At 40.2% G+C, this 12732-nt stretch overlaps 1 protein-coding gene across 1 annotated transcript in view; it reads right to left on the reverse strand.

The window, feature by feature from the left end:
• fbxl17 (F-box and leucine-rich repeat protein 17) overlaps positions 1 to 12732 on the reverse strand; it is a 203787-nt gene that overhangs the window by 186581 nt on the left and 4474 nt on the right. The window contains exons 5-6 of the mRNA XM_017042934.2: positions 12717 to 12732; positions 12531 to 12662 (exon numbers count right to left, since the gene is read on the reverse strand). The exon at positions 12717 to 12732 is cut by the window's right edge and continues 269 nt beyond it. Of these exons, the coding sequence (XP_016898423.1) occupies positions 12531 to 12662; positions 12717 to 12732 (148 nt within the window). The remainder of the gene's footprint in view (positions 1 to 12530; positions 12663 to 12716) is intronic.

Below are 12732 nucleotides of genomic sequence, written 5' to 3' on the forward strand. Positions count from 1 at the left end.
GGCTACATGATCAAAAAGGCCTAATGAAAGCTGCAAGAGTCTGGACACGGAACAACCACCTATTGTCCAATTTTTCACAACATGAATTCAAGAGTCATTTGTAATTGCGAGTGATGAAGGACAGATGCAAAAAGTGAATAATCACATTCTCACCAGGGATTCTGCTTTGTAACGCACTGTATCAACACTATGTCCGATGGGGTGTAGTGTGGAGTCTCAACAATGTGTGTGCGTCTGTGCAGTCACTTCTCATTAGTCACATTTTGTCCTGTGCAGGTATGGAAAGGTCAAGCATAAATTTAGATTGGGCAGACATACACATGTGAACACAGCTCTCTGTTCAGTAGTGGCTCATATTCCCCATTCAACATTTTGTAGAGAAGTGGGGCAAATGCTGAAGGAAGTCCAGCAGGGTAAGCACTCTGTCTCACGCACACAACTCTTACCCTGCAGGGAGCATGGAGCCTGAGTAGGGGGCCACGGGATACAGACCCGTGCATCTCAATGACAGCCACACATCCACGGGGATTTATCTAAATGCAAATCAGCTGTCTTCACTCTACAACACGCCCATAATTTACTTTTCATGCCCTCAAAAATACCCAAAAGCAGCCAAGTACTGGAGGCCAAAAAGAGTCAGGCAGCTCCTTGGCTCTGCTTTCTCATTCATCTGTTCCCTCTGGATCAGTTTTTACCAAAATCGCTTTTAATTGAGAGCAAATTTAGCTGAGCCAAATTCTCCAGCAGTGTCAAATTCCAACAGGATCCGAGATAAGTAGAGGGAAGAAAGGAGACGAGAGATTGCAGAAAAAGAGAAAGGAGATATGGAGTGACAGGTGGCAAAGAAACCCATGGTTTCTATCATTGTTTTAAAAGAAGAGAAACTGCATGGTTGACAGACTAAAGGACAAAAACAAGACAGAAAGGTCTGCAGAAATGTCTGAACACCGAGTTTGATGGATTTCAGTAACAGTGAATGGATTCATGGGGTTTTTATAAGGCCCAGACAAAGTTCCTATAAATTTCCCAAAAAGACAAAGAAAGTCAAGTCAGACAAGTTCTCTCCACCTGAAAGACATTATGATATCTTTCAAAGTTAACCAAGACTTATGCACAAAACGTCCATGAAGCTGCTTGGCCCTGCAATCTGCGATGTGTAGTGTGTTGTAATTTGATATATGCTTTAAAGGTTATCTGGGGTCTCGGTGATGGGGAAACAACCTCCTTGATGCTGCCCAATGCCTTCTCCACTCCTACAAAGCTGTTAATTAGCCCAGCTAAGTGCACCATTAATCGATTGCTTGTCTCTTTGCTATAACTCATAACGGCTCTGCACTCTGGAAACGCGAGGCGAAGAAATGTGAGGTTCAGGAAGTCACACTTCGCTATTGGTGACATGCCGATGCTGGAGGCAGAGGAAGCGGGAGACTAATGGCCGTTTTCTAATGACAGGATAAGCTGTTGTACCTGACGATGGCCGTGAGGAGGAAAACTTCTGCTTCTTAGTTTCACTGTATTGACATCTACTATATTAACGCTCTGTACGAGTAGAAGAATGTTTTCACAGCTGTGTGCACTGGGGTGCAACTGTGTGCAACAGGAATTCCCAAAACACAGATTTGATTCCTTGAAAAGTTCTAAAACACATAAATTCTGACTGTGCGAACTTGTCAACTCTAAAGAGACATGTCAAAAAAAACACTGTGTGACAGCAAAATAAAAGTAAAGTAGAAACAACATATGGTTCTTCTTTAATCACATTATATAAATGTAAATTTAGAAACAAAGGAGTTTTCGTAAAGTCTAGGCCTTAAAAGGTTCAGTGTGTGAGATTGAGGTGAAAACTTTTTTTTTTTATAACATTTGTATTGGCATGAAAATATAGAAAAAATGTACTATGCTTTTCTGGGTGAACACTCAACTGAAAGTATAACCTGGTGTTTTTATTACCATAGAATGAGCACTTTTCAATTAAGGTCATACTATTTACAGATGACACCACGTTAAATCATTATGATTTTAAATTAGTCATAAGAAGACAAAATGTATACATTTTTTTGTTTCAATAATAACCTAAAGCTGCCACATGTTCTCCTACATACACTGATGTTATTTCACCAACGTACTTTTAACAAATGGCCATCCTGTTCCATTGTTTAATGTCCCATCAGGTCAATCCACTAAGCGCCGCTTGAATATTTCATCCTGCTTCAGTTTATTTACTAATCTATTCTACCTGTCAAACCAATCCAAATGTTCAAATCCTACTCTTATAATACCCTAAGAAAATGACATTGTGCATTTAACTAATATGTGAAACACTCCAAAGATAAGAAATGGACAAGTCCTTGACAGGCAGATATTATTGTCTCACTAACTCAATGTTTTCGTTTTCCTATACTACCCAGTCAGATGGTTTTTGGCTACAATCTCATCTATTTCTTCTGACTAGTGATGGGAAGACCGACTCTTTTTATTGATTCGAATCTTTGACTCTTGAACAGTAAAATGAATGAGTCGTGAATGAATCTTGAACGAATAATTTCATTCATTTTTAGCCCTATTGTGGGCGTTGTAAAGAAGGCTGCAGTCCTCCGACACTAAATACTGAAGGCAACATGGTTTGCTTCCGCTGACAAAGTCTACAAAGTACACAAAATGTCATAAGCAATTAAAACCATGTGAAAAGCTACGAAATAAAAACACCACAATGTGAAGATGAATGAGAGCAAAAGAGACCCGAGCTCTCTGTCACGTGACAAATGAAACGAATCTGTGAGAACGAAGCAAAAGATTAGTTCACAGAGAATGATTCGTTCATAGCGAAATATTAGTTCACAGAGAATTATTCGTTCACAGCAAAAGACAAGTTCACGGCGAAAGATTAGTTCACTGCGAAAGATTAGTTCACAGAGTAATTAGTTCACAGTGAAAGATTAGTTCACAGTGAAAGAATAGTTCACAGTGAGTGAGTTCAATATGAACAAATATTTCATATGACTCGGAGTCACGAATCTTTCATATATATATATTTCATATATACTGTATAAAAGATTTGTTCATTTTGAACAAATCACTCACAAACGACACATCACTACTTCTGACTGTGTTGGCCATTATAAGTGTTTCATTGTGCTTTATCACAGTGGGTTTTTCAGACTTCAGGCCATATGACAGTAAAACTTCTAAATCTGAAAAAATAGCCTGGTAGCCTTCTTGGAAACCCACATCTTGGAAAAACATTTTACAAAAGACTACTTGATTACCACACCCAAACAGTCAAGCCAGCATTTCTAATACGACTCACCCTTGAAAACATGGACATGCCACACACGAGACATGGAAAAATCGATTAAAAAGACATACCGTATTTTCCGAACTATAAGGCGCACTTACAAACCTGTAATTTCCTCAAAAATCGACAGTGTGCTTTATAACCCGGTGCGCCTTATGTATTACTTCTGGTTGCGCTTACTGAGCTCGAACCGATTTTATAAAGCCAAACCACACAGCGCATCACACATGATGGCACACAACTGAAGCACACTGGGAGCCAACAATGACATTTAACTCTGTTATCACAGTTAGAAGATGATCAACAACAATTATTACAGTACAGTTGTCTAACCCAAATCTGTGCAACGTCGCGTCATGCCTCCCAACACCTGGAGACTCTGAGTTGTGTTTTTGAATTGTCGATGTATGGTGCCGTACATTTCTTTTTTTTATCAATACAGGAAAAACACTCCCTGCAAAACAACATCCGCACTTCAGCACAGAACAAAAATAGTGACAACCGCCTGACTCTGGAGCGGCGAAAATCAACAACAACAGCGTCCTCCAGTGTCCAAATTAGGTCACTACCCGTTTCCACAAACCTCCGTCCCTACTGTTCTGCAATGATCACTGTTTTGTTTCGCTTAATGCGCCTTATAACCCGGTGCGCCTGATGTATGGAAATAGACCCGTTCATTCATATTGCGCCTTATAATGCGGTGCACCTTATGGTCCGAAAAATACGGTAATAAAAAAGAGAGAGACACTGAAATGAAAATGGAATCAAAAAACATCTTAATGACGAATCTGATGGAAAAACATGTGCACCATTATGACCACAAGCTGGAGAAAAGGAGGCCAAGACCGCCTGATAGCCAAAATGATAAGTGTGCATGTGTGCATGCCACATGGGTACAAATGCCCAGAGCTCTGAGTCACTGGGTTCAAACAGACCAGACCATTTAGTAACTTTCCCCTAATTTTTGTGCTTCCATGTCTAATAAAGGCACAAGACACACAATGGAATGATATAGGAGGGCAAAGATTAGAGTGTGTAAGAGAAAGATAAGAACGACAGGAAGAGACTGATATAGATAGAAAAACAGAGAGAGGGAAGGCCAGAAAGGGAATCCCGATTACCACATGACCTTCTTAACCCCAGAGGCTCGTTAGTGTCTCGTTCTGGCAGCATTCTGGAGGCCCATCCTCTGTCACACCTTCATTAAGGCCATCGACCCACTGTGCTTATTAAACACATTCATTATCCCAGGTATTGACCCGCTGCTGCTATCACCGGCCCCAAATGCATCACAGGGGCGAGGCAGACGGGTGATGTCTGGTGGAGGGGTGAAACATTTAGGGGGGAAACGCAGAGACGGGGCAGGTCACACATACACAGATGGGCACAAACATCATGGAGACACGTGACTTTCTGTCTCTTATCCATCATCGCTAATGAGATCAAATGAAGGGGGAAGAGGAAGATAGTCCTGGTCCTGAAGAGACACTGGCAGTAGAGAGGAGTAACAAACATGGAGGGAAGATATGGTTTGTTTGAGACAGGAGGATAACAATGGGATGATTGGTTACTTAGTGTCCAAAATTAGGAGGTGAAAATCTGCTACAGACAAGTTCAGTTTGAAAGTTCTGTTAGGCAACTGCACGTGAATTTTCTAAAAATAAGATGTTTCACCTCTCATCCAAGAGGCGTCTTCAGTTCTAACTGGTGGTGGGGAGTACAGCAGTTAGAACTAAAGAAGCCTCTTGGATGAGAGGTAAAACGTCTTCTTTTAGAAAATACATGTCCAGTTGCCTAACAGAACTTTCAAACTTGACCATGACCTGGATGACACAGACATATCTACAAACAAGTTAGGTGCTCTCTGTCTCCGAGTCCACTTGTGTCGTCTTTTCATCATGATACATACAAAGGTGGACGAAACGGCAAAGTTTCTGCTTTTAATGATAACATCATTTCTGCTTTTTTTCCGACAAAAGGAAAATTCATCAGAAAAAGAGAGAGGTAGAAAAAGAAAGAGAGCAAGAGAGATTAAGAAGAGTAAAGGCGTGAGCGAGGTGTCGGAAAGGGCTATGAATCATCGTGAAGTCCCTGGCTGGGTGTCAGAAGCCACTGCTGTCTGGAGTTGGATAAACACCGACCTCTAAAGCAATTTAAACACAGGCCAGGTCAGAGCCCAGCTCTGGTCAGTAGGAGAATTAAAACAGGGATTCTTTTTTTCTCAACCAAAGCATTTTTGGGGAAGTTACTTCATAATTTGAAGCTGAAACATTTCAAACTTGCTGCTGTTTTTTCTTTCAGTGATCAATGATCAATATTAAGAGACAATGATCATGCCTTTATTTGAAAAAATTGATCTTTGTTTATCATGGTGTATACAATAATGAATTTATGAAATAAGAATATAATACATTCTTTTGTCAGAAAACTGTGAAAAGACACATTTTTATATCAATCATATTCAGATTCTTGTCATTTAAAAAGAAACCAAGGAGGTAAAAAAAAAGAGCTATTTCTATGCACATCTTGTGAAAAAGATTTTTTTAATAGTATCAGCTGGTGTGAAATCATAATAGTAAGTACTTAATCAGAAGTCATTTCACCAATTTTATTTTCTCTCTCATTACCTTGCTTTTAAATCGCTGCTCTACACTGATGTTCTAACCCCTATCCTACTGCGCCCTCTGCAGGTTAACTCAAGCTTTCCACGCGTGAAGACCATCACAGAATGACAGTAAACAACAATCATCAAATGTCAAGACTCTGGTTTGTTTGTTTTTTGGAACAAAAGTGACAATACGTTTAAAGGAAAACTTAAAGACTTCAGTAAAATTCCTTCATAAGGAAGGACTTCTGTTTTTGTGCTGCTCAGTTGTGTTGGATTGTAGCAACACACTACATTTGGTTCTTATCTTCCCTAAACCGAACCATAAAATAAAATACATTCAATAAAAATGTCAACTTATCCCAAAGAAATGGAGACACTTTAAACAGAAGAATGTGTGGTTGCCATTAAAATACCATCACATGGGGACTCGGTGTAATATAATACTCAGCTGCCGCTGCTACTGCTGTGACTGCCGCTACTTTTAATATGCTTATTTCCACTAATAACTCTCAACCCTGAGGCTATCAAGCTGTTGAACAACCACTAAAGTTTGAAATCAAGATTTCCAGACTTTATTCTCAAGTCAGCAAAAAAAAGAAAATCTGCCTCGATTCTTCAGCTGCGATCCATTTCACCAAACAAACAAGTCAAGATTTTGACTTTGGCATAAGCAATGACATTTTTTAGCATTCATTTTTTGGCATCACCGTGGAGCAAGCATAGAGAGTCGGCACTGCTAGTTCTTCCATTCCTGAAGTCATTCCCAGAAGTCGTCCCACCACACCACTGTTTCTGTGCTGAATTTAAAAAAGGTAATTTTTGTCAATGTTGCCGAAAGAGTCAGGTGAAAAGATGCCACGTACTTCCCCCCTAAGGTAGCTAATATAAAAATCGAATCAGTGCAGAGAGGTGAAATATTGGTTTGGAGGCACCTTTTCAGGGACTTGACTTTCTAACAGCAACCCTCCTCTCTCCTCCCTTTCTTTCTCCACCTTCTAAAACGTGTTTTGTTCTCAGGCAGACGAGTGGAGGCAAAGTATTGACGGTTTTCTGCATCTGAGTGCAACCAGCTGTCCTAGTGGAAGTCGGTGCACATTAATGCATCTGATAAGTCTGCAGGCAAAGGCCAATCAGCGAGCGGCCCCGTCACACAAACACACGGGAGCTTTGCGGGCCGGAGATCGATACAGAGACACTTCAAATATGGACTGAAGAAGTGGACAGTGGAGAGGAGGGACGAGGGACGAGCTTCGAGCTACACACTGAAAATAAAAGCAGCAGAGACAGAAAAGTTTTTTAAAATCTAAAAGATATTTACTTATTTGTAACAAAACTTTATAATCCCAAGTCTCTTAAAAAGTTTTGGCAAAAATACAGTCCTTGCGAACTGTACTTGTGGATACAAAGTTGATTTATGCAACACATTTCAATCTGGTTTGGGCAGTGGTTCTCAAAGTACGGGGCGAGTCCCTTCTCTAATTCGGACCAGGAAAATAGTATCTAAGGCAGAGGTCTACAACTATATTTGTCAGAGGCACAGATTTCTTTTCCTGGACAGACAACCTAGGGTCTGGACACACAATTAAAACAAAATACAAACCACATTTTTGAGAAACAGAATGTAAATAGTCATGTCATGAATGCCTGGGATTACTGATAGTTTTTTAAATCTCACTCTAAAAGTGACTTTAATATCAAACAAGTCACAGCTCCAGTCCAAACCTAAATTCCAGGACACTGAGTATTTCTCAGTACTAAACCTCAGACTTCATTTTTAGAAAGTTGCTGTGTTGAAAGGTTTATGTTAAAGATCAAAATAAAGGATACATTTAAAAGGGAGCCTTTTATTTGGTCTAGATTTGTAAAATTAAAAATATCTTTATTATAAAGCAGAGCAAGCAAATGTGTCCTACTAAAAGCACTAGTTACAGCGAGCCAATAAATATGTATTGCCTCTGTAAAAACACTGTCGATGTAAATGAGGCCTCTGTATCTCAGCAGTGCTAACAATGGTTCCTGTCATTTATTGGTAAAAAGATTTACAGATTCTTTGACTCCAATATTTAAAAAAATGCCATTGAAGAAAACAACAACATAGATAGAAACGTAAAGTGCTAAGATAAGGAGCAAAAATAACATAAGTGAAGGGCAAAATCATTAAAGAGGGGGAGAAAAAATAGATTTTAAAGTATAATGATTTGTTTTCTGCTCAGCGGACAAAAGAGCAAAAATGCAAAACCAAAAAGTTTCTACAGCTCTGTGTGGCAAAACAAACGTAGACCTGACCTACATGTGGGCACCTCAGATGAACACACAGGACAGAGGACAGAGAACGGACATTGGAGAGTTCTTTGGTGACATGAAAGCACAGAAACTTCCTTCACTCTGACAGACTTAATCTACTGCCATTAGCAGCTAAATACACGATATACAACAGTTGGCATTAAACGTCATTAAGGGTCTTAAACATAGTTCTAGAAGACCAGAGGGGATTGGCCGGATCATGTAAAGAACGTGGACAATGCACGTGTGTGTGTGTGCGTGTGCGTGTGTGTGTGTGATTGTGTGCGTAGCTCGTCAGTGTGGTTCTGTTTATCTCTAATTACAGTCAAATATGTGAACTTGGTCTCAGGAATAGACTCCAGTACAGCTGGCAGCCACTCACACCAGCCACTGCTCTGTGTGTGTGTAAGTGTATGTTTGTGTGTGTGGGTGGGTCTGTGTGTGTGTGTCTGTGTGTGCATTATGTCAAAATGATCCCATAATAACCGACAACCATCATTATCGCTTCCTTTGTCTTTGCTCTCCCTCTCTCTAACCCGGCTAATTATATCTGCTAATGTCAATATACAATGTCGACTACAATTAGGGCTGATTCCACCGTAGTTCTCTATTCTCTCCAGCCAACAGAAAGAGTCAAAGACACGGCGTCCATCACTGACCTGCAGTCAAAACACTGTCGCTCGCTGTCTGTCTTTTCAGATTTTTTTTTTTTTTTTTTTTTTTTACACAGCTCTCCTGATGATCATGTCGTCTTACATTCCAAAAAGTGAAATAGCCGGAAGACGGGGCTTAGCAGAAAGAGCAAGAAGCTCGGATTTTACACGCACACTTGTAATTATACCTAAATTGAGGGCACATGCTGATCTATGTTAGGTCATCTCTCCAGCTCCACGTACTTTTCTACATTTTGGACTAATTAAAACTGTAAATAATCAGAGCCTGAGCGTGTCTATGTCTGTGTAAGTGTCTGTTTCTGGCTGAACGAGTGAGAGAGGAATGAAGGAAAAGGAGAGAAAGAGAGAATGTCTGGTGAGATGAGCCGCTAGAAAAAAATTTCCCATCACTCTGCGAGGGAAATTAAATGCACACTCTTTGATTTTTACAAGACAGGAGAGCAGATTTTTTTTTTCCAAGATAGAGAGTTTTTGCTTCACGAACAAAAAAAAAAAAAACGTGTTTCACTGACAGTAAAGTTTCAGACGTATACAGATGTGTGAAGAGAGCAGATGGGGATTTTTGGGAGTTAAAAACTTGTCGACCACTCGGGTACAAGAAACTGACAGAACTCAAAAGTAAAACTCGCTGAGCACCGTCTCTCCCTCAACAGCAAACTGGAGTGAGATGAGGAAAGGAAGATTTTGCTTTTTTCCCTTCACAGACTTTGCCCTTTGAGGTGGAGGAGGGAGCAGAATATGAATGAGTGGGAGAAAAGGAAAAACACTTCAGAAGATAAAGAACAAGACAAATGTTGTAATTTCACAAGTTTAGAATAAAAAAACAAACGAATAAATGCCAAACAACAGAACACAGAGATTCAAGATCGCCTGTCCATGAGCCAGAACACACTCTTTGGCCTCAGATAGACAGACATAATTTGAAAAAACAAATTTAAACCCATTAAATGTTTTAAAATTATATATGTCGTTTGGTGGTTTCCTAGCACTAAACAAGCAGAAGAAAGACGAAACCACAACCTTAGACTCACACCTTGTCCTAAGTCAACTAACAACCATCACCAGAATTAAGACCAGTATCATCAACATTTAAACTTGTTTTCATTTGAACACAAATGTTCAAACAGAAGCATCTCGACCTTCTGCTACAAAAATATGTGTAACCATCAACAGAGCAGGATCTGAACTTAACAAAGACAAGAAGAAAAAAAATTATAAAACCCTCCAGCATGGAACTCCAACCACAACCACAGGAGGCAGATGGCAAGAAAAATGTATGTGTGCACGAGGCAAGACCACACAGAAAAAAAATCCTGTGGCCATTCAATTATTTAATTTCTGAGGAGGAGGAGGAAAAAGGAGCAGATCAGAGTGAGTGAATGGCTCATCATCATCTGAGATTGATTAGACCAGACAGAGACAGGAGCACTGCACCACAAAGACCAAAAGAAGAAAACAAGGAAAAGGAGGAGGAGGAGAGAAGAGGAGATGAGAGGAGAGGAGAGGAGAGGGGAGGACAGGAGAGTAGAGGAGTGGAGAGGAGAGGAGAGGAGAGGAGACGAGAGGAGAGGAGAGGAGAGGGGAGGAGAGGAGAGTAGAGGAGAGGAGAGGAGAGGAGATGAGAGGAGAGGAGAGGAGAGGAGATGAGAGGAGAGGAGAGGAGAGGAGAGCAGAGGAGAGGAGAGGAGAGGAGAGAAGAGGAGAAGAGAGGAGAGGAGAGGAGAGGAGATGAGAGGAGAGGAGAGGAGAGGAGTGGAGAGGAGAGGAGAGGAGAGCAGAGGAGAGGAGAGGAGAGGAGAGCAGAGGAGAGGAGAGGAGAGGACAGGAGAGGAGTTTTAAGGCAATATATTTACAGACTGATTTTAGTCATACAAACATCTACTTGAGTCTCCCTGAAATCCTCATAGTTAGTCATTGTTGAAGTCTCTCTCTCTCCCTCTCTCTCACACACACACACACACACACGTGCGCACACACACGCGCACACACACACTTCATGATCAAAGTCCTCCCAGAGCTTGTATAACCTCTTAAATTCTTTATACCTCATGTGTTATAATATTCATAATCACTGCACCACGGCCAAGAGTCTGTATCATCTGAAGGTTAACTCTAAATGAGAGCAGAGTCCAAACATCAGCGTCTGAAGTTGCTGTGTCTACATATTCAGACAAAATTGTCTGGAAATTGTGATTAAAGAAAATCATATGTGGTTTCCCAGATATGTTGAAAGATCTTTTTAGGAGAATGAATGTCCTGTGAGACATGGCAAGTTTCTAGGTTGACTCAATTTTTGGCAAACCTAATGACAATTTCAGGACAAGCAACCACAGCTCCTAGACATAACAATTCCCATATAGGCTCAGCCCATTTCTCTCCACCATCATGACAGCGAGCCAAAATAACTGCAATGATCTCACTGCTGAAAAATGACCGCAAGGGATAGAGTGAAGCTGAAAGTGTTATCAGTGGCAAATGTTCATCTCTCACCGTGAGGTAAATGTTAATTTCATACAAGATTAGTTTGATAAATAGAGTTTGAACAAACCCGGCCATTGTTAACTACTTAAGTGGAGCGATTTGTCAAGGTCGCGATTACTTACGGGCTACAAAGAAAAGTGACTGCAGGGGAAGAAAAAGGGGTGGGCTGATTAGTAAGAGGAGGGCAGACCTCAGTGATAGGGGGCTAAAGACAGTCACTCCTAATTATTGTCCTCTTACTGTAACAAAAGTCAATACACGCTGAAAATTACAGGCACACTGAGGTCGGTGGAGAAATACACTGCTCAGCAGGAGCATCAACAAGCTGCTGATTTTCAGAAGTTGAGATATAGTGACATCTAGTGCTTCAAAGTAATCTGTCGCCTTCCTTTGTTGAGGAAACGTGATGCAAGGGGAAAATAAGGAAAGACTAAATAGCTGCTGGAGGTCGGGTCATGTTGACATGACGAGCCCCAAAAACACTCAAGTGTCAAGACAAGTTCAACAATGGCAGCAGAGCAGTGTATGAAGTTGTAAGTAGTAGTAGTATTGCAGTATTACTGCAGATCGACTGTACAAAAAGCTGCCAGAGATTTCTTCTTGAGCCATCAAAAAAAAAACCCACATTGTGTACGTTGTGTACCTGCCTAAGCAAAGCCAGTGCTCGGGCAAACCCCTCAGCATGTATACAACAGAAATGAAAAATAGAAAAAACAGCTTTGCATTGCACTGCAATACATATTGTCACTTAAGTAATACATGTAACATGTGATATACTGCAAATGTATGTAGTGCATATTGTAAAATGTCAGGAATACTGAACTAATATGTAATAATATATGTGTCTGTCATTCTTTCAAAACGTTAGAAATGTTTTCAATAAGACAAATTTTAATCATTTAAGTAGTTGAAAAGTATGTGCCTAAAATATTTAACATAAATAAAATATGAATATTTATTTACAAGCACATTTATATTGGTATTTTCACTAGAACTTAGTAAGTCCTATCCAATCAATGTTAAGGATAAATGTTAAACCACAGTGCATTAGCTATTGTTCTTAAACCAAAAATACGTGTTAAATAAGTGCTTGCTATAAGAGGAACACAAATATGAAGCGCCATACAAAAACAAAAAGAGACAAGAAACATAGAAGAGAAAGTGTGACAACAGAGTCACATGGACTGACCTGTTTGTTCTCCTGCAGGTAGAGTCTCTGCAGTTTGGGACATCCCTTGGCCAAGGCCACCATGCCTTCATCAGTGATATTGTAGCACTGACCCAAGTGAATATCCTTTAGCTCACCACAGTACTCCCCCAACTAAAAGTATAAAGATTAAAAAGTTCAAATATGAGATAGAAAGAACATTATAACAATACTGTGAAGGGAC

Source organism: Cynoglossus semilaevis, chromosome Z, assembly GCF_000523025.1.
Source record: "Cynoglossus semilaevis isolate Cse_v1.0 chromosome Z, Cse_v1.0, whole genome shotgun sequence".
Classification (NCBI taxonomy): Eukaryota; Metazoa; Chordata; class Actinopteri; order Pleuronectiformes; family Cynoglossidae; genus Cynoglossus; species Cynoglossus semilaevis.